The 26,321-nt window shown below is 38.3% G+C and overlaps 1 protein-coding gene across 4 annotated transcripts in view; it reads right to left on the bottom strand.

Annotated features, from left to right (window-relative positions):
* Positions 1–443: 443 nt before the first annotated feature.
* Positions 444–26,321, bottom strand: part of SPIN1 (spindlin 1) — a 61,320-nt gene continuing 35,442 nt past the window's right edge. For all 4 annotated transcript variants that reach the window (XM_065045779.1, XM_065045780.1, XM_065045778.1 and 1 more), the window contains exons 3-6: positions 13,440–13,488; positions 7,773–8,026; positions 6,777–7,010; positions 444–4,195 (exon numbers count right to left, since the gene is read on the bottom strand). In XM_065045779.1, the coding sequence (XP_064901851.1) occupies positions 3,996–4,195; positions 6,777–7,010; positions 7,773–8,026; positions 13,440–13,488 (737 nt within the window). In that variant the 3' untranslated portion in view covers positions 444–3,995. The remainder of the gene's footprint in view (positions 4,196–6,776; positions 7,011–7,772; positions 8,027–13,439; positions 13,489–26,321) is intronic.

Consider the following 26,321-nt stretch of genomic DNA (forward strand, 5'->3'; position numbering starts at 1 on the left):
CAAGATCTTCAGTGTACATCTAACGAGCTTGGTGCCAAAAAATGTGTTTTGGGGGATCCATATAATTCTTTCCCTTTTATTATGAGAAAAGAGGTAGGAATAAAAATCTGGTCAATATTGAAAGTCTGCCACAGCTATTTAACAACATAATTAAGCCTTCATGCATTAATTGGAACAACTTAGATAACTTAAAAAGCTCTGCAGCCTGGTGATGTTTTCTTCTCTGCTCATCATCTCACATTTGGATCAGCTTTGCTTTTTATCATCAGTAAAATGTGCTTGACTGAATTTTGAGTTCTATTAATTCAAAGCAGACAAATGTTATCACGTAAACACTGCCAAATGCTTCTACTGTTCCCCACTGCTGAAACTGAAGAAACTGCTTCTTCACAATCTGAAATCACATCTCCACATATTGCTCATGAGAACAAAGTTTACAGTCGTAAGTTGCACATAAAGGGTTTATTTTAAATGTTTTAAGGATAGAGTTACATCATAATTATAAAAATTACTTACAGAATTAAGTAACAGATTTAAAGTGTGTATACTTCTAAATGCAGAGAACAGGGAACTGTCTACATTGTTCAAAATAAAATAAAAATAATGAAACCAAGCTCTAAAGATGAAGTCATTACCTAATTTTAAAATGTGAACACGAAGACCTTTGAACTATACACATACCAAGAACCATCCAAATTGCACTAATGATGTAAAATACAAAAGCACAGCATTTTCAAGGAACCAGAAACTGTTTTTACCATAATTCTTTTCCCTGAAGCAACGTCAATTCTATCTGAAGATAAAGCCTCCATTTTAAAATAATTAATTTAAAGGCTTCTACCTGTCGCAGTAAAAAAAGAAAAAAAAAAAGCTTTCCCCATAGTCTTCGCCAACATAGTTTAGGGTTTGGCACTCAAAAAGAAGGAAGAAAAAGGTTGTGTTTTGCTAATCAACTGTGGTTTTTATTTTTTTATTTAACAGAACACATGGTCCCTTCAAATGCTGTATGACACATACAACTGGAAAATTACCTTCCGTTGGCACTAAGCTCGTCTCACCGGTGCATTTAATCCTACTAACAACCATTAAAACAGCACAATAAGCAAATTCACAAAAAACTGAACACAAAATAAAACCAGAACAAAACAAAAACCTAAACATTTTAACATGCAACTTTAGTTTGTTACATTGAACGTTCTAACTCTCTAAGCATGCAAAAAAGGATGGTCTGCATTTAAGGGTTTTTTTTTTCCTTTTCAAGTTTTACATGGCAGCCTGACATCACACACACGCACACACACAATATACAACAACACTACAGCAGGTAAATGTGAAAGGCGAGTAACTTTTATACAAAGATCCATGGCTTGTGCCATCACAAGTCTTATGTGATTTTGGAAAGTAATGTTGAACCCCTATAACAAGGAACCAACATTTAGTTACCAGGGTAACGCAAGCACTGCATGCAGATCTGAAACATGAGCCTAAAACAAAGCCCAAAGCAGATGGGCAGGGAGTGGAATTAGTCTCAAGCCTCAAAAAGGTGGTTTAAGCTATTAAAAAAAAAAATAAAAGGAAAGAGGAAGAAAAGATGAAAGAAATATCCACACAACAGACAATGGGGACATCTAAAAACAACCATAAAATTTACAGTTTATAGATTATACTCTAATTGGCAGAATATGTGGTGTATTCAAGAGGCTTGCAGAAAACCCACAAATGCAAGCCTAATGCTAAAAATGTTCCAGTAGACCTAAACCTCAGATATTCCAACACAAATGCTGTATTCCTCAGATATATAGCCCAAAGTTCAGTGTACTAGGTTATCCACGTATCTTGTGTATAATCAACACACTCACTCATTCTTGTGCCACAAATATCAACTTGGGCTCACGGAGCCAGGCTCAGCTTTGAGATTTACATGCAGGACTCTTAAGAGTCAATAGAAAACACATAACAGATCTGCAGGATGAAAACACTGTGTTGCAAATCTGCTCACTTTGTTCAAAACACAAGGAACATTTATGACTCGGGTACTTAGTGCTTAAGGACTGCATTGAGAAGCTATTCACTGAAAGACAATAGCCTGCCTTTGGTTGCCCAAGATGAAATACTGGACATAATGCGATATAGTAGCAAAGGACAAAGAATTAAGGTATCATATTTATATGGAGAGTATTTATTACCATTCAACAGCATAATGAGGCACAAGCCTTAAGGCTAAAATATGGAACCATATGGCAAAAAAAATGGACAGAAAGGGGCTTAAACCACTGAGTCTTCAATATCAAGAATACCCACAATAGAGGTCATCCTGATCTCTGATTAACAGCACCTCTCCTGCATCCTTCCACTAATGGCATACGGCTGGATATCAGAGTATTTGTTCCTTCCATCAACAGTGTTGACTGTCTTCACATCCTGTGTTTCTGTGAGGCAGTTCTTTGACACTTGCAGAGCTCTGCCTTCATGTAACATAACAATTTTGTTGCTGTGCTGATTGTTGTTGCAATTCTGATACTTCTTAAAGATGCCACACTTAAAAAATCCTAATCTTCATTTACAGCTATCTCGCAAGATTAAAACCGTGAAAGAATTTTGCTGTTGTGGGCTGCTATTTACATCCACAATCTAATGCAGATGACTGAACCACTGAGACTGCCTATAGCTTCCATTAGATAGTACATCACTGGCATGCAGAACTCTAGTGTTCATATAATGAAATTCACGTTAACAGCATACCTCAAAGCAAGTACAATGTACACCACAAAAGGCAACAACAGGTTTAAGCTGTAGATTTGTCCAGACACTCCTTATGTGGAAAAGCCAGAAAAAAGAGGAAGTGGGAAAGATGCCTTCTTGAACCAAAATGGTTAAAAACAAACATACAAACAAAGAAATGCAATAGACTGAGCAGAAGGCAACAAATGCTCCTCCTTCTCTAAAGTAACTCTTCCATGTAAAAGGATCCCCAATCCCCACCCCCCTGGTATGATATTGTATTTATCATGTAAAATATTAACTACTGTTAGGCTTCTAAGTCCATACATGAACATTCAGGTCGCTAGGTTTTTGATATTAAATGAGAGACTACTGATTGCCAATGCGTAGTCTGAAGTCTTCTGAAGTAGCATATATACTGTTAAAAGTTGTGGCACCAAGCACTTGGGTTTTGCTAAGAAGTGTGAATAACAAAAAACAAAGAAAGAAGTACATTTAGGGTTGAAGGCAGCCTTGTTGCATGTATTTTACCGGTTCCTACGACTTGTGAATATGGGCCATTAACTTGCATTTTCTAATTAAATGGTTATACAGGTTAAATATATTTTTATAGCTTAAAACCTTTTCACTGAAAGGTGTGTAAATCAAACACTTGATATCCTACTGCCCAGTGACTACTAAAAATGCACAAGCGTTTCCATGTACTGCAAGTTCTTAAAAAGCTAAATTTGAAATGAAGTGTAGAAACACAGCAGATTGATGTTACTCGGGTTAGGCACTCCTCATTTGCTGCACAAACTGTTAAACCTTTCCGAAAAGTCACCTCTGTCCCAACCCTGAAAACAAGGACTGCCAGTAGCCAAGAAATTAAATTTAATGTTACAAAAGAAGGCATATCAAAATATCAAACTACACTTGCATGTGGCAGTTGAACAGGTGAGTGCAAGGTTGAAGAAAAAGTTAAAATCTATGAAAAAATTTAGATTAATGATTACAATACTAGATCAACTTTACACAGCTTGAATTTGCAGCTGTTCTTTGCTTTTAACTCCCTCCTGCCCAAATATATTGACTTCCTTCAAGAAAAGGAGTTCTCTTACACAAAACGTGTCACATTTGTTTATATTATTTGGAACAAAACAGTTTTGCTGGCAGAGATTGTGGGTTCGCAGGGACATTTAAGCTTTCATTTAACTGGAAAGCAGTCAAGTCTTTGTGTCTACAAATTTTACATTTCATAGTTCCACAAATTTGGCAAAAGTTCACAATGATGTCTAGGATGTCTTCACCAAATCGTAGACATAAATATGGAAATCATCATCAAACTTGATGAAATAGACAGATGGTTTGGCTTCGACTTGATGAATGACCATGCCAGTCCTTTTTGAGCCATCTTCTTTGGCATATTCCACCTGTTTGCCTACCAGGCTGTCCACAACTTCACCTGGTTCCCGTTCTGCAGGAGGTGAATCATCTGTAACACAGAAACAATGTACTTAATTGTACTTAATTAAATTAACAGAATTTTCAACATGGAAGACAACTGCAGAGGCTTCTTTAAAACTCAAATGAAAAAATTACAAGTCTGAAATACAAAGTACGTAGAAAACTAGTTTTGTTCATACAAGCACCCAACACTTCCAGAAAAAGTTAAGTTATACTGTCTTCAGTTTTATTAACACAAAACCAGTACTTTGATTGGTAAGAAATTTTACAGAAAACTTCTGTGGATAATTGAATTTAAGTCACCAGCAGAAAAAGGCAATAGGTTTCCTCAGCAAAAAGGCAGCAAACTAAACCTCCCTCTTCTATGCATATTATTCAAAATTTCAGTGAATGCATGCCACTGCAACAAAGCCATCTCTTCTAAGATGACAGTAGTGTAAACTACTACTAAAATGGGGGTTTCGCTCCACATTGGAATAGTGGTGTTGATAAAGTCTAACCATATTATTTGCTTATCTACCAAAACCTAGCCAGAAACATCTTCGTATTTCAGATGATGCCTATGACAATTTTCAGTACAAAAAGGTGTGATTCGTAACATGACCATTGCCAAGGGGTTGGTTACAAGCCAGTCACTGAACAAATGTGATAGAGGGTAAAAGCACTGTACTGGAGCACTGGAAGCTAACCACACCTTTCTCAGCTTGTCTTCTTTTAAACTAGTTTTAGATAAATTTCATTTCATATTCTAGCAAGGAATTTCCTTTGTAATGGTCACATCTGATGTGGCTTTTATTCTAGAAAGGCTAAGCTTTCAAATTCATGTCTTTGTTTCAAGTTTGCGTTAAAAATCCCTTACACATTTCATCCATTTTCAGTTCTGGGAGTTGTGAAAAAACTGCCAAAGGAGAAAAAAATCCAACAGGGAATTAATAGATTGGCTTGTACTTACACTTAACATTTTTCCCCAAGCCTAAAATGTTTCACTCTGAATTTTTGTTTCAGTTCCTCTATAAACACTTTGTCATGCATAGCTATTATCCTCTAATATCAGCTATGTAAAGAGCCTTCCTTGGCAAAGATGCAAATTAAACACATTCTCACATAGAGGCCATTATGTAGTGTGAACAAAGTTTTATTATCAGATCCAGCAATACACATTCCCCTCACCAAAAAGAAATTATCTAAATTTGGTTTCCTCACATATGTGAAACCTGTCTTTGAAAAAAGGGAGTTCCCTAGAAATTTTACTTATAATGCCATGGCAAGTTCCACCAAAATTGCAGACATACTTCCAGGTATCCCAAAATCTGTTTCATAAAATACTACTTCTAACATCCAATCATTGACTTAAGGACATAAGTAAAAAGGTCTGGAAAGCATTCAGATTCAGGGAAGGTAGCAAATAATTCAAAGTGGTTTGGAAAGAGGTAAGCAGTAAGACAGTCTCATGGCGAGCACTGAGGAAAAAAGTGCATTAGAACAAATTAATTCTTAAATGGAAAGGATATAAGCTCTTTCCCTACTCCCACACCCAAGGTGGAAGAAAGCAAAGCAGACTTATAATACATTCCAAGTACTTTTTAATAGTTAAGACAATGAACACATTATTTGAAGGTTCAAATCTGAAAGAGCTTGCTTTATTTCTTCAGGAAGAGGAAGGTCACTTTTTTCCATTAACATTTGTGGCTCACTCTTTACAAGCAGCAGCTTTTTGTTACACTTGTGAGGAAGGGGGAAATATCTCACAGATTATTACTAAAGACATTACGCAAATAAGTTCCACTTGTTTATTTAGCCAGCAGCCTGTTATCAGTGCTATATCTGAAGGAACACAGTCTCAAACTCAACAAATTAGTTGTAACTAATACTTATGTAAGGCATGATGTAGCCAATCACTACAGTTACCTAATGACTCATTTTCTTTAAAGTCCTGATTGCCTCTGTCAGAGAAATGTGTTTACGGTACACAGGAGAAATAAAAACAAAGTACTCTTTACAAGCTTTTTTTCCTTTTTTTGTACTGGCTATCCAAATCTCCTGACCAATACTGATTCCGTGAAAATACTTCAACATTAATAGGAAAAGCCCCAATGACTTTTACTTCCAGAAGGGAGGAAAAAATATCCCTCCTAATCTACTAAAACATTTTCTTGCCTAGTGTGTTGAAATATTTGAGAGAAAATGAATTTTCAAAAGATTAGGATTTCTTTCCTGCAAGAATCTACTCAACAGTTTTTCACACTGAAGACACGTACTCCAACAAAATTAATTTGATTATATTAGTAAGCCCCAAAATATTATTCCCACAATACTGCTTCAGAAACGCAAATTATGAGCCATCTCAATGAGCTGTAATACTTATATATGAAAACAACACTGGAAAACTTCTGGATTGTCAGTTTCCACTAAAAAAATCCAAGCATAAACTCTTCCACAGTAGTACATACATATTTTTCAGCAGAATTACGAATAATTATGGAAAACACTTTTACTGCAACATACTTTAGCAGTTAACACAGATGTTCTTTGTTGTGCTATAACCTTTGCTAGTTGTGATACTTAAAAAAACCCCAAGGAAGTAACAAACAAGATCTTCATGTACTTACTCGAATCAGGCATAATGCGAAGGTCACCTTCTTTATAATCGTCTAAGAGTTGGTACATGTACAAGACGGGGTCTTTCTCATAGGTAATATAAAACCATGTGTTCATAATAGGAGCTCGAGCCAAAACCATCCCCCTCCATTCATCTTTTGAGCCATCTTCTGTCTCAAACATGTGTTCCACAGCTTTACCAATCATTGTGTCTGCCAGGTGGGCATCACTAATTCGAGATGAAGCTGAAATGACAGCATTTCATAGGTTCATTCAAAAGCACGGACACATGTCTCAGTGAAAAGTAATCTATACCCCAATTCATAGACAAATTTGATTGGATGTTTGTGAATTCACATATGAAACAAACACTGTCCATTCCACAGAGTCCACTACTGAAAAACTGCAGAACTTTAAAAAAAGCAACAGCTTCTTCTGTTGAAAAACAAGTAATTACTTGGGTAAATATTGAACTTTAGAGTTTGAAAAACCTGCAGCTTAACAATCCAGTGCTAATTCTGAAAAATCAAAAAGCCTTGTTACTAAACAAGGTATTTCACTTAGAAGATGTATTTTTCCCCCATTATTAACAGTACTTAGGTGAAGTACATGAGGAAAAATGTACTGTCATTACTATCAGGCACACACAGCAGAACAATACAGCCAAGATGGCATACAGTCTAAATTTTGACAGAAGTATCAACATTAATATCACACACGTTCTCTGGGATAAGACACTAACCAAAAACTACCAAACTTACTGCATACTACTTAAAGACAGAAGACAGCACTGCATGTGCCAGTATCATCAAATCTTTGTGGAACCAAGAAAATTTAAATAGAACATTTAGATTACCTGCCATGTGACAAAAACAAATAAGGCTAATAACATTTATGTGTTTAGATGTTATCTTGGCGGAAGTCTGGAGAGATTACTGGAGAACATTTAATAGTATATGGCAACTTATATGTATGTGAAGTTAGCAGGAAAAGCCCCAAACACTTACCAACTCTGTCTGGAAGAACTTCAAGTGCTGAAACTCTTTCATCTTTGTGCAGTTCTAGTCCATACACACAGTCAAATCCATCATACTTTATAAGATAGAGAGAGGGATTTACAGGAACTTGATCAAGAACTGTGCCCTTCCATTGTGTTACAGGTCCACTCCCTTCTTTCCATCCATGCTGTATTCTGCAGCCTACAATATTTCTTCGTGGCTGAGAAATAGGTTTGCTTGGTCCCACATTGTTTCTATGCTTTCTGCACACAGATACAAACATAATATTAAACAAGTATATATATATTCAAAATTCTACTCGAGACAAGAACTGTGTGTTTCAGGATGGCAACATTTTATAGCTTAGTGCACCTTATTCAAATCAGGGTATAAAGCACATTACACTGTACTGAAAAAAAGAAAAACACACCGAAGACTGGTGAAACATTTTTCATTTGCTTTGTAAGGTTAGTTTTCTTAATAGTCATTTCTAAAACTAGCTTGCTTAAGCCAAAAGAACTATTTTAACCCTTGCTACCCTGAATGCCAAAAGTAAAACTCACCTGATCAGGTCCCAGAGCACAAGGTTACCTAGCAGTATTAACTTTACTACCTTGTTGCTCTCTGCAGAATAAGTAAAATCCTGCCCCAGGAGGATGAAGTCAGTGAAAACAGTGGCTGATTAAAAATCTTCCAAGGTGTTTGTTTTTCCTAACCCATGTTTTCACCTGAAGAAAATTTAGCTTCCTTCTGCATTTAAATATATTTTTGACTCCAAGTATTTTTGAAGACACATGGTGGCAACAACACTTCTCTAGCATTCTTTTTTAATACAGTAAAAGAAAAATTATATGCAAAGGTAATGGTAATAGAAGGCATACTCCTTAATGGGGAAAATACACTACATATACTTTCTTGTCCTTCCTCTGTTTTCATGGAGGTTGCATGGAAATTCCCTCTGGCAAATAACAGTCATTTGGATCAACAGCCATGTAAGCTACTTGACAGTTTCAAATCACTGAAACAAGTTTATTCTAACCAGTTCATAAAAACACTAATTGACAATTTTGAGTACAAATGGAAGAAACTAACAACATCATGACAGCATATTGGTGATAAGAAATGTGTGTTATATCTATTGTAGCATGTTACAATGCACTTACTCATTCCTGAAAAGATTATTTAGAGGGGCACCTGATTAAAATTCTCATGAATGTCAACTAGTTGTAAAATAAATTTTTGGGTTACTACTTGTAGCACACTTCATTTAAATGGAAATAAAATATGCACACCACTAGGATGCTTAAAAATAACACTGAAAAGAGAAAATCAGTTGCAGAAAATAATTTCTTCCTTAGATTAGAGACAGTGACCTTAGAGAAATACCTCTAAGAATGATGAATGCTCTGAGACAAGTCTCTATATGATCCAAAAAAGACTAATAACAATCCTAACACTGAAATCCTGGAAGCAGTCTTGCAGATAATGTACTAACTACATGACACTGGAATGTGTAATGCTGGAGATGTAATCATAACTATTAAAAACAAGATGTATGATTCCTTCAGCAGCCTGTCCCACCTACAGACTTTCATTCACCATAAAGATCTCAGCAGGGGGTTTGGTTAAATTTCACTTTTGTTATCATTTGACCTTTTCAGCAAGATCAAACTACAATTATTATACTCCTAACTTTGATAGCACAGATTATTGAAGGAACTCCAACCTCTTCTGGTTAAGAGCCATTCTGCTACAAAGTTGGTTTTGCATAATTTTATGCAGAAACTAGAACACACTTCCAAATTCTAGTTCTTGCTGAAGTGTATATATTTATATATATTTAATTACAATAGTCTCAGTAATAGGTTACTATTAAAAAGTGACATCAGAGATCCGGTTCTTGGCACAATAAGTTTATTTTGCATGCAATTAATTTATTCAGTTCTAATAAATCGTAGTTCCATTCTAAAGCAGAATAAAGCCAACTGAAGATAAAAAAGTTAAAATAGATAAAACAGTGTCAGTTTTAAACAGTTTGTCTATGTTTCTGATGATCTCATAATTGAAAAAGGTAAAAATAACACTGTTCATGTTCAACCTCACAGTTAATTTTACTTTCTGCCTATAAAGCATAATCTACTTTAGTGTTTAAATAGGAATAATTAAGTGAAAAGTTTCACACATTTCAAAAACTGTGATGGAAAAAGACTAAAAAACTCAGTTCAAACTGGTAACTACCTCTAAAATGACTCAGAGAGTAAAAAGCATTACAAATTTCATTACGTCAAGTACCAGCCAGGTGTACTTGCAGTTCAAATTTTTGTTTGAAGGTTGTACTACTGAATAGCCTTTCACTCTCATTTGCAGTGATTCACACTGTAAGAAATGAGATTTTAAAACCAGTAAATTACCAAGGAAAACCTAATTCTTCTTGCATCTGAACATATCATAAGAAAGCAAGCACACATCTCACAGATCAGTAAATAATAGCTATGAATATACTTTCATGTAAGACAACCAAGTAACCAAATAAAACCCCTTGTCTCTCCAACAGTGTGTTATTTCCACAACAGACCAAGCAATACAAATCCACAGTAGCTTCTACAATCCTGTATTCAGATGGCCCAACACAATTTCTTCCTTCTGTTTCTTTAGAACTATCTTTAAAACTCCACAAAGATTTGCTCTTGAAAACGGAATAATAATTTTCCTAGACATGTAAAAACTGGAGCCAGGAATACCAGAAAATGGCAAGTGCTGGAAATAGCTTGACACATCAGACAAATGCTCATAGTTAATAAATGCCTTTCAGTCCCCCAAAGTTTCAGATTGCCTTCCTTGTCTTGAAGGCAGAGGCTGGTAACTAAAACCTAGTTATGTGAAAAGGTTGCACTATCACAACAAGATACTTTAGAAACTTTCTAGAGATTATACAGGCAGAAGGAAAACTTCCCAGATTTTAAAGCTGTATTTATATAGCCTTCACACAAACCTTTGTTTAGCAGCTGCTACCATGGAAACCAATCTAGTGTAGAACTGCACCGTATTGGTAGCAGAAAAATCAACTGCTACTTCATGGCTGTGCTTAAAAGACAAACTATCATTTACTTAAAAAAAAAATAGCCTATCGAATAAAGTGTGTGGTTTACTTATTGTTTTTTTATTTCCCCCCTACCCAATCTCAGAAAAACACCACAGGGTAGAACTATGAAAAAAACAAACCAAACCAAAATAAAACAAAACAAACCCAAACCAAAACAAAAAAACAGATGGGTAAAACAAAACCACACCCCTCACGTGTGCAAAAAAAGGCATAACTGTGAAAAATAGGAAGAAAAACTATAGAAGAGTATAAATGCAGTATGGCAGCAATGATCAGGACAATTTCAAGTCTTTCATGGTGCCAAAAAGAAAAGTTATTGAAAATAGGACCCCAAACCTATTACAATTCTGATCTTATTATAGACTATCATTATTTGCAGAATAGTGATGAAAGAATTGTTATTAACTATTTTTCACAACATTCAGGTTATGATGCACACTAGTTAAGCTAAAAGTTTTAAAAAATACTTTCTGCAATCCCTCAAAACATATCATACAGTTGTGAATTTCATCTTCAGATGCTGCAGGAACCAAGACTGCACATTATCTTAAAGTGGGATGAGAAATTCAAAATGGTTAAGTTCACTTGTAGTTGAACTGCAGGTATAACCTGCACCTAAAAGTCCTTGAATTGCCAGCTAAAAGAAATCTAGAGGACATGTGAAGAAAGCGTTGTTTTATGCTTACACTATTTTATTGTACTCTTTTCTTATGCACCATGGGTGGAAAGAATGAGATTTGGGAGATTACTGTCTGATCTAATGCCAGTGAGGTCAGCTTCATACTGGTAGATATTACCAGCACTCACTGACAGAGCACTTGGAAGAATTGCCTTGTAACCATGAGAACCATTTCCAAAAGTCTCAGCAGTTCACTGCTAGTTAGTAAAGAAGAGCTCAGAAGACTCATCCGTAGTGCTAATTCTATCACATCCTCAACTACTGAAGAACTGCCGTTTCATCCTCTTGGCTCCTTACTCTGCCACACACCTTCTGAAGATTTAACAGTTCAAAATGTCCTCGATGGCCTTTGAGTGCCAGTAGGCTGATTTCTCCTCTTCTTTAAATGAGTAACTAAATAACTAAATTAGTGACAAAGTATGCATTAGTAACTGATAAGTGTATTGCAACATCTCAGAATAGTATCAGCGTGTATTATTACATTGTCATTCATAACCTACTTGTTTCTGGTAAACTACTAATGCTCTACTTCTCTGTCTCATTCTCAGACAAGTCAGTAAGCAGCACACAAATCATCTTGGTTTGGTACAAAAACCCCTCCACTAAATAAATAATTGACGCGGGCTAAATGAACATAAAACTAAGCTGGATGCTTGAGTTAAATGCCTCAAAATCATGTCACTTAGGATCAAAACTTCTTATGAGCCATAAAAGCCTTTATGCTCACAAATTTACAGCCTATTTAGATATTTAAATAAGTGTATATCACCACAACAATAAAGACAAATCTAGCCACCCTCAAGTACAAAAGGCAACCCACCTCTGATAGTCTTCCCATCATACACTCCTTTCTCTGAGCGGTTGAAAGAGAACAAGAGAAATTAAGTTTTAACCAACTCTACCTGCCCCTAGACAAAAAAATGTTTTTCTTTGCCCTCTATGAAGATAGACAAGAATGGATAATGATGAGCTGGTGGAACGGATTAGAGCAGTTTTTACATCAGGTGTTGTCTCTGGGAAACAGTTAACACGGTTAGCAATGGTTAACTATGTTAATTGTAGAAAATAAGCCTGCCAAACAAACTGCTTTCGATTGATGCACCTTTATATGACTTTACACTTAACACTTACACTTTACACAACCGGAACATTTTAGTGAGTTGCCCACTTACCCAGCTTAGATTTCTCCCACCAGAGATGTAGCCAGATATGATATCTCGCTGTTTGACACTAAGCCCACTTTTGCCTGGAACATTATCTCTGTTTTCACACAACTACTCACCAATGCTCAGCTGTTACTATTTAAAAAAGTTGTAGAGGGAAAAATACATGCCATGAATGTGTAGGATAAGCAGGTATCCTTCACAAACAAATAGCAGCATTCTTACACAAGTACTTCAGAATATTCTTTGGTTTAGAAAGGTAAAAAATCCTTTTCAAAACTACAGTTTCAGGGAATGCAAGATCAGGCATATAAGAAAATATATAAAATATTATTTCCAGGCTAATTGATCAGTAAGCATGCTTTGCACTTTTTTATTGGCCTGGTGACAATGCATGAACTCTGTGCCAGAGAACAGAGGTCTTACAGTACACATGGCTAATTTCTGGCTCTCAACTGCTTCTGTTTGAATTTCAGAAAGAATTTCAAAATTGTATTCAAGGATAATTTCACATTAACAGTCAAAACAATGTTTAAAACTCTATTTGTGGGGGACTCTTTCCTACCACCCTTCTGAAAGAAATAAATGCCTGACTCTACACACATATACAGACTGAATATTATTCCACATGATTTCCAAGAACAAAGTGAGTGGGATAATACAAATAAACTTCTATAACAGTACTTCCATTTACAGAGACCTATGCTTTAGTAAACATATTCATGACTTACTTGTGGGAAGTTCTTTTCTTCATCATGCTGGCAGACACTCCTGCATGACCTAAAACAGAAATGATATATGGAATTATTGAAAAATAAAGCATGTATACAATGCCAAAAAAGCCATCTTATACAAGTCTTCCTTCTGAATGTTAAAATCTAAAGAATCCAAACACTTTGTGTTATGTCTGATCAATGAACTGCTGCAGTGGTAGAAGGTTCTGCAGAGACTGGCACAGGCTACAGGCTCCGGAAGCTCAGGGATAAACAGAAGGAGCAACCACCCTTAACTATTAAAAAGAAAGCTGAACTTAACAGGGACCTGTGTGGTCTTTGTTCTAGGAAAATGGCATAACAGTTGAGATGATCAGCTGCAACAGTTAATTGAATCAACTGGCTGTGTACTATTCATCCTTGAATTAATCAAAAGGTTGCAAATACATGTCTTCCTGAGTTAGCCAGACCATCACTGGGGAGGTATATACATATCTCAGCCCAACAGAGCATATAAAAGCCAAACAATGAAAAAAAGAGCTTGAGAAGAGCAACAGGCTTAAACTGGCTTCAACCCATGTATTCCCTCCCAGTAACTGGGGACACTTCGTGATGGCAAGCACATTATAAAGACCAGTAAAAAGAATCACATTTGTATGGAGATGCAATTGTATATTACAATTATTGTATTCTGTTAAGTACTGATGCTTTTACGGTTTGCAGCATCCTGCTAAATAAAAAACTAGTAAAATGTCAAAAAAAATTTTTAAAAACGGTATTAAAACATTAAACCCTCCCTAAAGGCAACACGTGAGAGAACCTGGTCACAAGAGTGGTGGACTCTTAACACTAACTGGCATCATGGCCATGATAATCTGTGACATGACAGAGTGAGTGTTATTTACTAAGAATTCAATCATACCAGGAATTCTGATTTAGCACTTTAGCCATAAATAACAGCTTGAGGTGACTTGCACTGTAAGGAAGGGTAGTGAAAAGACTGTTTAGAGTTGCTGTTGTGAGTACAAATAAAGGGTGGAAAAAAAATAGGTGATAAATTTGAAAAAGAGGAATGGGGACATCCTAAGTGAGATTTTTAATAGAGGGAAGAACACTGATCCCAGTGATATTTTGGCATGAATATGAAAAATGGAAATCTTCTAGTAAGCTGGAGAGAGGAAAGGAGAAAGCAGGCTTATGCTGGTTGTTAGAAAGCTAGTCGTGAGCAGTAGCAAAGAAGTCACCAGAGGAGATATGCAAGAACAAGGTAATAGAAAAAAACTTACAAAGGTCATATGATGTACACAGCTAGAATAATCTAAATAACTTCTCAGAATGGAAACTGCAGCCCCAGATCATATCCAACATCCACATGTGCAGTGATCATTTACCAAGGTCAACTCAAACAGATCCTGTTAAAGTGATGGCTGCTATGTGTGCTGGGGATGATCAATGGTCAGAGCATGCGTGCCTTGATCCTAATTCTCCCACTCCTCAAATGGTACTGGTTTTGGCTAGTATAAAGCTTAATTCCTTCACAGTAGCTTGTATGTGGCTATATTTCGGATTTGTGCTGAAAATGGCATAACACAGGAATGTTTTTGTGTACTGTTGAGCAGGGCTTACAGAGTATGAAGGCCTTTTCTGCTCCTCAGACGGCCCCACCAGCAAGAAGCCCAAGGGTGTGCAAGTATGGAAGGGACAAAGCCAGGACAGCTGACCCCAACTGATCAAAGGGGTATTCCATACCATATGATGTCACGCACAGCAACAAAACTGGTGAGAGGTTGGCAAGGGGACTGGTGCTGGGGGACTGGCTGGGCATCAGTCAGGTAATGGTGAGCAATTCTTCTCACTTGTATCACTTATCTTTCTGGGGTTTATTTTCCTTTTTATCTTCCCTCTTTTCTTTACAATTTAACTTTTTAATTATTAAACTGGTTTTATCTTAACCAATGAGGTTTCCTTAGGTTTACCTTTTGATTCTGACCCCATCCTACCTCAGCGGGGTGGAGGCAAGGGGGGCAGTGAGCAAGTGGCTGTGTGGTACTTAGTGGCCAGCTAGTGTTAAACAATGTAACTTTAAAGCAATTTCTCCATTATAATAATTAAAGCAAATACCATAGGAATCCCTTTGTGGGAGGTTTTACCTTCTCAGAATTAGTTAATTTATCTCAAAACTAAAATTCTAGCTAAACCAGGAGGTATGGACCTAGAACGAAGGACCTGTTTATGGGGAAACAGAGCAAATCAGGTTACTCTCACCATGGAGGAGACTCAAGGTTTAGTACTGAGCCCTGTACTGCAACAGGCAGACTTGCTGCGGAGCTGTGCTGTCTCCAGGGCCAGGCAGCTCCCTGCCGGCCACCAGGGAGGGATGGGGCAATGGAGATGGAGGTGGGATAATACTCAAGAGCTGCAGATTGCCATGCTGAAATCTGCCACCTCCAGGGAGCTATTGTGCAGAACAGACTGGTCAGCCATGGGCCAACCATGCGGGTTTTCACAGGGCTCAGTACGAAAGGCAGTGATGTGACTCACACCACCAAGAGGCCACTGTCCCAATACCAGCTGCTGTATTGCAATTGTGTTGCAATTTCTGTATATTGCTCTACTAAATCAGAATGCCATGTAGTGTCAAATCTCTTCAGTTAGTATTAAAATCTTAAACCTTCCTTGTCTGCAATATGTAAAAGAACCTGGTCAGAGCGCTAGACTGACACATGTAACTCTAGTGTCTTATGTATGTAGAAACATACTCAAAATTTCAACTATGGATGCTTAAATTAACACCTACAGAGGAATACCTGAGTTTCTCCATAGGTCTAACAAAGCAGCTCCTCAAAATTTAACACTGTGTGCAGGTTCCAAGCATAGCTTTGGAACATACATTTCAAAACCTTTAATGACAATAGTGGCACCACAAAAGACAGGCAAGCACCATTAACCTTCAAAGTGTTAATAAATATTTAATTATCTGCATTTTCATGTTAAAAATTAAAGATAATATATACACAGTTATAGAAATGACAGTTGAAATAATACTACATCTTATGTTAAAACACTCAAGCTTGTATCAAATCCGCAGGAACCTACATTTCCAGGTGTAATGATAAGTGAAATGTTTGTGTTTCAAAAATTAAGCCTTACGTACCAATTAGTACTGTGAAGATATTATTTGCAATTTTTGACTGTTATAAACTGCATGTTTGTAAGAACAATTAACTGGAAATTAAAAAACAATATCAGAAAAAACTTGATTAGAAACCCAGAAGATTCTGGGACTAGATTACAACCATTAAACAAGCTTTCTGATCACATTGTCAGATATCTCTTCTGTATATGAGGTGGCTGTGTTTTACTAATCTGTAATACAATAAAACATGTTTTATTAAAAATATGGTGGTGTTTTATTAAACACAAACCACTTCAATCTGTCCATATAAAGTAGAGTCCTAGTTTAGTTAAAAACAAGACCAGTTTTCTTTTATTCATTTTTTTTCCAGGTAAGTTCTTCTAGGTGGCTGTACTTCTCTGAGTTTTTGCCTGTGTATTTTTTTCCTTGGATGCTGTACTCGGTGTTGATAAGAAACCAATGGAATGCTGAAGAAGCTCATGTTTAGATTTATTACTATGGTAGCCAAGAAAGACTGATAAATTTTCCCATGTTCCATTGTGAGAGGGGCGTGTTTGAGGAGGGGTGGATGGAACAGGTGACTAGAACTGACTAACTGAGGTTCAATTAAGTATTCCATCCCATAGTTGTCATACCCCCTATATAAGAGGGTGATCATGAGGGTCACTCTCTCTTCGACCATGGCCGGCATCTAGAGAGGACCCTGCCTGTCTGCCTGTGATCTACAGCCCTCAGGCCCTGCATCCTCCAACCAGGTTCCAGTTTGCTGTGCAGTCCTGCCCGTGACTTCCAGGACCCTGAGCTGCAGCTGCTGGAGCCGCCAGCTCCACACACCCAGCTCTGCTGCTGGAGTGACGCCAACTCCACATCAAGCACTCAAGATTCGTTTTGTATATTTTGTATATATTCTCTATTTTTTAGTAGCATTAATAAAACTCTTCAAAACCTTCCAACTTGAAGTCTAAGTCTCTCTTCCTTCTATCTTCCCTATCATCTTTCCGATCTAAAGGAAAAGGGGTGTCAGGAAGTAAGAGGGTAACAGGGAGCATCTGCCAAGGTTTATTGCTGCCTTGCCTTAAACCATAACAGATTTAATTGGTGGCCCGTACAGGGAGACAAGACGGTACAGGGAACAAGACCGTACAGAGAGAGAGAGAGTGTACAGGGGTGAGATAAGAGAAACCGTGACAGGTTCTGCTGGTGCCGTGACTCGGATTTGCATGACAAATCATCACAGATTTTATTGTGCCAGAGCAGGGTCGGCGTTTTGACTGAGGCGGGCTGAGAGCAGTATCTGACAATTACTGTAAACAGCTTACTGGGTAGTGTAAGTGAGAGAGCATCGGACTTTGATGTACACAGTCTGTGTTTGAATCCTCTGGTGGGAGGAAACTTTGGGAAACGACAGATTTGTGTGCTTTACGGGTCATAAAGCATACTGTGGTTTGAGTTTGTTTTTAAAGGATGGTGTTGCAAATCTATTTGGATCTAATAATGCCTTTTGTGGGGTTAATTCTTCTTGTTAATGTTTTTGTGAAGAACATTGCTTTTGGAAGTAGAAATAAACTTGTTATAATAGCTTTGGTCCTGGGTTGTATTTCACTGATTCATATGATTTTAGTTAAGTCAATGATGTATTTCTACTCATTGTTATCATAATTCAGGAGTAAGCATTTTTGTAATTCTTCAGTAGAAGCAAAAGAAATTAAAGACCTGTGCCTTTTGTTTTCTCAGTTTCAGGAGTGAGATTTTAGGAGAGCTATTTAACTACTCTCTGCCCGTGTCATTAGAGCAAATTACAGAAGCTTTTGGGAATTTTGAATACCCCTGGACTTATGAGTGAAGCTTGTTGGTATTATTGGGTCTCTGAAATGTGTGTCAGTCTTTGCTGGTAATAGAACTGTTTAGGAGGATTGCAGCGATTCTAACTTCTGTGGCAGGATTTGCCGCTTTTAAAGCTACAAGCCCCGCAGTCACTGAACCACCTGTGACAGCTAGTGCGGCCCCCTCAGCCTCCGCGGCAGCTCCAGTTCCTGACCTGGATACAGCAGCCACTACAACTGCAACATCAGTTTCTGCATCCTCTCAAACCCACACAACATGTAACGTGGCCATTCAGACTTCAGCAGTATTAGTTGCCCCAAAGAGGAAGCAAAAGAAAGCACAACTGGAATCCATTGTGAAGGAAGATGAAGAAGAGCAGGGATAGGAATGGGCATGTGAGTTGAAAAAGAAAGCTCACAAGAGAGAAGCTGCTCCAGTTTCTGGTGGGAGGCTTTTCAGCCCAGAGTAGGAGGCATTCTTGTGTCTCCCTACCAGAAACTGTGCAAAGCACCAATTAGTGGGGCCCTGCCTCCAACCAGGTGGAGGACAGGGACAATGATAACAGAGTTTATTGGACTGTGTGGATTTGGTGGCCTGGTATGTCAGAACCACATGAGTATAAAGCCCTGGTAGACACAGGTGCACAGTGTACAATGATGCCATTGAATCATAAAGGGTCCGTATCTGTCAGTATTGAAGGAGTGACTGGGGGATCTAAGGAATTGACTGTATTAGAGGCTGAAGTGAGCCTAACTGGAAAGGAGTGGGAAAAGCACCCTGTTTTGACTGGTCCAGGTGCTCCGTGCATCCTTAGTACAGACTACCCAAGGAGTCAGTATTTTAAAGACCCAAAAGGGTATTGATGGGCCTTTGGTATAGCGGCTGTAGAGACTGAGAACATTAAACAGCTGCCTATTTTGCCCGGTCTTTCTGATGACCCTTCTGTTTTAGGACTGCGTAAGGTCGAAGAGCAACAGGGCCCAATTGCTACCACAACAGTGCACAGATGACAATATCGCATCAACCGAGATTCCCTGATTCCCATTCATAAACTGATCAGACAGCTAGAGAGTCAAGGAGTGGTCAGTAAGACTTACTCGCCTTTCAACAGTCCTATATGGCCTGCGCCAAAGCCTAATGGAGAATGGATACGGACTGTAGATTATCGTGGCCTAAATGAAGTTACAACACCATTAAATGCTGCTGTGTGGGATATGTTAGAGCTGCAATATGAACTGGAGTCAACGGCAGCTAAATGGTATGCCATAAATGACATTGCTAATGCATTTTTCTCTCTTACTTTAGGAGCAGAATGTAGGCCACAGTGTGCCTTTACCTGGAGGGGTATCCAATACACCTAGAATCAACTGCCCCAGGGGTGGAAATGCAGCCCTACTATCTGCCATGGACTGATTCAGACTGCACTGGAACAAGGTAAAGCTCCAGAACACCTGCAATACATCGATGACACTATCATATAGGGTGATACAGCACCAGAAGTCTTCAAGAAAGGTGAGAGAATAATTCAAATTCTTTTGAAAGCTGGTTTTGCCATAAAGAGAGGTAAGGTCAAGGGACCTGTCCAAGAGATTCAGTTTCTGGGAATTAAATGGCAAGATGGGCGTCACCAGATACTGGCAGAGGTGATTAACAAAACAGCTATGTCCCTGTCAACTAGCCAAAAGGAAACAAGCTTTTTAAGGTGTTGGGGTCTTCTGGAAAATGCATATTCCAGATTACAGCCAGATTGTGCGCCTCCTTTATCAAGTGACTCAAAAAAATGTGGTTTTCAATGGGGCCCTGGGCAATGACAAGCCTTTGAACAAATTAAACAGGAGACTGTACATGCAGTAGCTCTTGGACCAGTCTGGACAGGATGAGGTATTAAGAATGTGCTCTATACTGCAGCTGGGGACAATGGTCCTACCTGGAGCCTCTGGCAAAAGGCACCAGGTGAGACTTGAGGTCAACCTCTAGGATTTTGGAGTAGAGGATATAAAGGCTCAGAGGCCGATTATACTCCAACTGAGAAAGAGATACTGGCAGCATATGAAAGAGTTTGAGCTGCTTCAGAAGTGATTAGTACTGAAGCGCAGCTCCTCCTGGCACCCCTATTACCAGTACTAGGCTAGATGTTCAAGAGTAAGGTTTCTTCCACGCATCATGTAACTGAAACTACATGGAGTAAGTAGATTGCATTAATCACACAGCGGGCTCGAATAGGGAAACCTAATAGCTTGGGGATCTTACAAGGGATCACAGACTGGCCGGAAGGCAAAGATTTTGGAGTATTTCCTGAAGAACAGGAGGTGATGCATGCTGAGGAAGCCCCGCCATATAATGAATGATCAGAGGCATACTGAAAAGCAGTATGCCCTGTTCACTGATGGATCCTGTTGTCTTGTAGGAAAACATCAAAAGTGGAAATCTGCTGCATGGAGTCCTACACAACATGTGACAGAGACTGATGAGGGATGAGGTGAATCAAGCCAGTTTGCAGATGTAAAAGCCATACAGTTGGCATTGAACATTGCTGAAAGAGAAAAGTGGCCAGTAGTTTATCTCTATACTGACTCATGGATGGTGGCAAATGCCTTGTTGGGGTGGCTAAAGCAGTGGAGTAGAATAACCGGCAGCGCAGAAGCAAGACTATCTGGGCTGCCCCATTGTGGCAGGACATTGCTGCTCGACTCGAGAACCTGGCTGAAAGTACTGCATGTGCCTAAAAGTTGAGCCACTGGGGAACATCAAAACAACCAGCAAGCAGATCAGGCTGCTAAGATTAAAGCAGCTGAGGTGGATTTGGACTAGCAACATAAAGGTGAACTTCTTCTGGCTCGGTGGGCCCGTGACGCTTCAGGGCCTCAAGGATGGGATGCAATATATAAATGAGCTCAGGACTGAGGGGTGGACTTAACCGTGGACATTATTTTGCAGGTTATCCATAATTGTGAAACACGTGCTGCAATCAAACAGGCCAAAAGGTTATAGCCTGTGTGATATGGGGGGTGGTGGTTGAAATATAAACATGGGGAGGCTTGGCAGGTTGACTATATTATACTCCCTAAAACACATCAAGGCAAGTGCTATGTGCTTACAATGGTGGAAGCAACCACCGGATGGCTGGAACCATATCCTGTGTCTCATGCCATTGCCCGGAATACTATTCTGGGCCTTGAAAAGCAAGTCCCGTGGCGACATGGTACTCCAGAAAGAAATGAGTCAGACAATGGGACTCATTTTAAAAATAGTCTCATAACTAACTGGGCCAAAGAACATGGTCCTGAATGAATATATCATATCCTCTATCATGCACCAGCCTCTGGGAAGATTGAGTGATATAATGGTTTGTTAAAACTACTCTGAAGGCAATGGGAGGCGGAACTTTTAAAATTGGGATAAGAATTTGCCACAAGCCAACTGGTTAGTTAATACCAGGGGATCAATCAATCGAGCTGGCCCTGCTCAGTCAGAGTTTTTACATACAGTAGAAGGGGATAAAGCCCCTGTGGTGCATGGAAGGAGTATGTTAGGAAAAGCTGTCTGGATTGTTCCTGCTTTGGGCAAAGGCAAACCCATTCGTGGGATTGTTTTTGCCCAAGGGCCTGGATGTACTTGGTGGGTGATGCTGAAGGATGGTGAAGTCCAATGTGTACCTCAAGAAGAACTGATTCTGGGTGAGAACACTCAATTTCAAACTGTATGAGGGTAATTGCTGCATGACACTAACAGTGTTCCATAAGTGTCTTTCAGGTTGATGCAGTGGTGGTGATGAACCATGAGCTGACTTCAAGCAGTGTCCAGTAACTTTCCTGAGACTGACATCTCTGACAATTCACGGGCACAAACTGCACCAGACTGCACATCATCTCTCCTGCCTAGAGAGACTTGCACTCATGAACTAGTAATATACATATTTTTGTGTGTGTGTGTACATCTGAAGACAGGCAGAAAGCAGTAGTGATTTGGGTATGACTCAAATGGTAGGGAATAAGGGGTGGAATGTCCTGGTTTTGTTAAAAACAAGACCAGTTCTCTCTTAGTGATTTTTCTTTCAGCCAAGTTCTTCTAGGTGGCTGTACTTTTGAGTTTTTGCCTGCATTTTTTTTTCTCACGTTCTGTCATGAGAGGGGCATGTTTGAGGAGGGGTGGATGGAACAGGTGACTAGAAGTGAGGATCAATTACGTACTCCAACCCATAATTGTCATACCCTCTATATAAGAGGGTGATCACGAGGGTCACTCTCTCTTCAACCGTGGCCGGGATCTGGAGAGGACCATGCCAGCTCCGCACATCCAGCTCCACCACTGCTGAAGTGATGCCAACTCCACATCAAGCACTCAAGATTGGTTTTGTATATGTTGTATATATTCTCTATTTATTAGTAGCATTAGTAAAACTCTTTAAAACCTTCCAACTTTAAGCCTAAGTCTCTCCTCCTTCTCTTTTATCTTCCCTATCATCATTCCAATCTGAAGGAAAAAGGGTAGCAGAAGGTAAGTCAAGGAGATGCAAACTCGTTTTAAAGACATCTCAAGCTACATTATTGAATCGTGTAGCACTTCACTTGGCTAGACAGTTGCAGAAATTGTGGCAACAGTTCACTGAATTATTAACATTTCTGTCCCCTAAAGCAGCTCTGAATAGGGTGATGGAACAGCACAGAATCCTTACATTTAGCATATTCTAATAACAAAGTCAAAATCAGAATGATCTGATAAATCTGCCTGCCTGAATCCTTCTTCAACCAGGAGAACTCCTTCAGCAAGTTTTTCCACTGCTACTGGAAAGCTGCAAGAGCTCCATAAGCTACTCATAGGCACAAAGTTCAACAACATCCAGAGTCTAGAGTTGTATCTAAATGTCACAGTTTAACCTAAGCTAGTGATCTAACCACGACAGCTGCTTACTCACTCCAACTCTCCACACCCAAATAATAGGTGAGAGAATGAGAAGGGAAAAACCTGTGGATTTAAATTAACACGGTTTAACAAAATACTAATATACCACCACTATTACTATGCACAAAACGGAAATAGAATATGAACCAAAAGATACTTAAATCAATTCCTCACAAACTCCACCTGCACCAAGCAGCCAGTCCCAGGATGAGAACATATCAGTCCTAAACAATTGATCCTTGGGAGGAGGTAAAAGGGTAGAAAGGCCCAGAGGCCACTGCAAAATGGCAGAGGGCCAAACTAAAGGAAGCCGTGAATGGAACTCAAATGAAATGAAGTAGAACTGGAACAGGTCTCCATCTCCCCAACCGGAAAACCCAACTCTCCTTTAACATGAAAGGTGACACTAATGCTATGGAATACTCTTACTGATCAGCCTGGATGTCAGCCAAGCTCTACCCCATCCATGCCTCCCTTCTTATCTGCCTCGCACCTCCAGACAGAGGCCAGAAAGACCTTGGCTCCCAGAGAGCAACTAACATAACAGTAATAAGCTCTTACATTCTCTTCGCTCCAACTCAAAAACATTGCAAAGTTACTTGTAGAAAAACATTAACTCTATCCCAGAGTATCTTCTTATTCTCAAACTAAATCAAATCAACCACCGTTCTAGCTATGAAGAAGGAAGGTTTCTAACTGCATGAAGAAAATTATCTTGCTTTCAGTCAAACCAGCACACTAAACTTCAGGGAGGAGAAGGATGGCACAGAGAGAGGGAAGTGTTCAAGATGTCAACAGTACCACTTTATTATTTATCACTCAGGACAGCAGATTCCTTATTGCTAACAAGATACACTCATATAGTACACCTATAATCCTCACAATCTTCAGTGAAGATTTTGAAATCAGAAGAATTAAAGAAGTCAACTTAAGGAGTTCAAGCTGTCTTATTGTTAAATGTGCCTGATGTAGCAGCTGCACTGTTAAACACATGCACCCTCACAAACATACTCCCAAATTTCACTGCCTGATGACCTTCAGTCACTGAAAAACAATTATGTCCTGTCAAATGGCAGTAACACACCAGAACTGCTTCTAACTGCTTCTTCTCCCACTTGTTACCAATAACATGTAAAACAAGACACACTTTAAAAGTAACTGCTAAAACAATTACAGATAATATTTATAAAAAACAATTAAAAAAAATAAATCAAGCAAATACATGTTTTATACATTGGTCTTCAAGTGTGGAACCAGTTTCCCATCTACTACATAATGCTGCAACCCTCCAAATTGCACCAATAAGATGTACACACTTTATCTGTTCACAGCAACACGTGAAAGACCATCTCCCTAATAGGAGCTTACACTAAAGTCCAGTGATGGCACAAGAAGATAGTATGTTCCAATAAGAAAAAAGCACCAGTAATAAAAATATAAAATGTATGCTGAACAGACCCTGTCACACAGATGAATAGCTATTGACCCCAAGGCACTTCTTTAATTATAATCTCTTGCTTGCAAAATACCATCTGACCCATGCCAAAATAAAACATTTATTTCAAGCAGCTAATGCAAGACAGCCTTTGAACAGCTCCAGCATTATTCCTTTGAAGTGGTGAAGCCCATCACAACCAATTCACAATAAAAATATTTAGAACTGTTTTTGTTTTCATTTTCCCTACAGGAATTAAGAAATTAATTGGAAATACTAAAATTCTTCTCATGTGTGAGGATATCTTAAATCCTGTGTATTTTGCTTTTTTTTTTTTGTGAGATTAAAAGAATTAAACCTACCACAAAATAAAACAGACATAAAAGTTGTTTATGTGGCAAGAAATCAGCTCTGCAGAAGACTCTCCTTTCTCAACTAAGAATTGCCAATAGCATGTAGTTTCTTTACATATTTATTTGTAAATGCATGACTTTTTAATAAGTCATGCCTAGGATGTCATATAGTTATGTCTTAATGACTTACAACATTTTTGAGAAAAAATAACATTTTAATTCACTTTTTAAACATACACATATATTGCTGAACTTCACATAATCATTACGGAATCTAACATGAGTAATGTGGCTTAAATTCTCCTGAAATCTCCAGTACTATCTAAACAGTCTAATTAACACTAGTGATTCTCTGTCAAGTGCTTAGTTCAAAGTAGAAAGGCATTTAAAAAATCCCAAGCAATTTAAGGGCAGTTATCCTCATGCAAATCTTTAAAGAGAAAAAAGCATCTGTGTACAAAGCGTTGTGGGGTCAAGCACAGTTTGGTCACAAGCAGTAATGTGACTTCAAAGATGTTTAATACTAATTAGAGAACCATAAAGAAGAGTTATTATGTTTTATACAGCATGAATGCCATTGACTGAATGGGTTTAAATTAATGTTCTTTACCTACTTTTAACTACGGAAAAACAAGTTCTAACTAGAACACTCCATTAAATCCCATATTTTAGATAACATTCAGTATGCTCTGTAGAACTAAATTGCCCTGAACATAAAAGCAGAAAAAAAAATACTGAACAAAAATAAAAGGAAATGGATTAGTATTAATCTTCTTTGTAATAAGCAGTGAAGACTCAGACTTTGATGGGTCTAAGGAAGGAGAAAATATTTATGTTCCAGTTGCTTACACAGGAGCACAGAAACACATTTTTTGTAACAGAATGTGAACACAAACTTCAGCTCCTGGTTAAAAGCAAGACAACTAAGCATTTAATTATCACATGGTCTACGTGTTTTTAGAGGCTTGATTAATTCTGCTGATAACAGATCCTTAAGATTCAACAGCAAAACTAGAAACCATGTTTCTGAATACCTCTACAAAGAAAGAAAAAGGATTAGACAAAACACACTAAAACAAACACTCTTTCAGATTGTTGACTCCAAGGGAAGTATGCATGTCATTTCAGCTGGGAGGTTTAGGACAACAGAATAGGAAGAAGGATGTGAGAAAGCCACTGGCAATGTGTTTATTATTGTCACATCAGACAGTGCCTTCCATTCACCCAAGGAAAATTAGACTCTTCAAAAC

The sequence above is a fragment of the Columba livia genome, chromosome Z (assembly GCF_036013475.1).
Source record: "Columba livia isolate bColLiv1 breed racing homer chromosome Z, bColLiv1.pat.W.v2, whole genome shotgun sequence".
NCBI lineage: Eukaryota > Metazoa > Chordata > Aves > Columbiformes > Columbidae > Columba > Columba livia.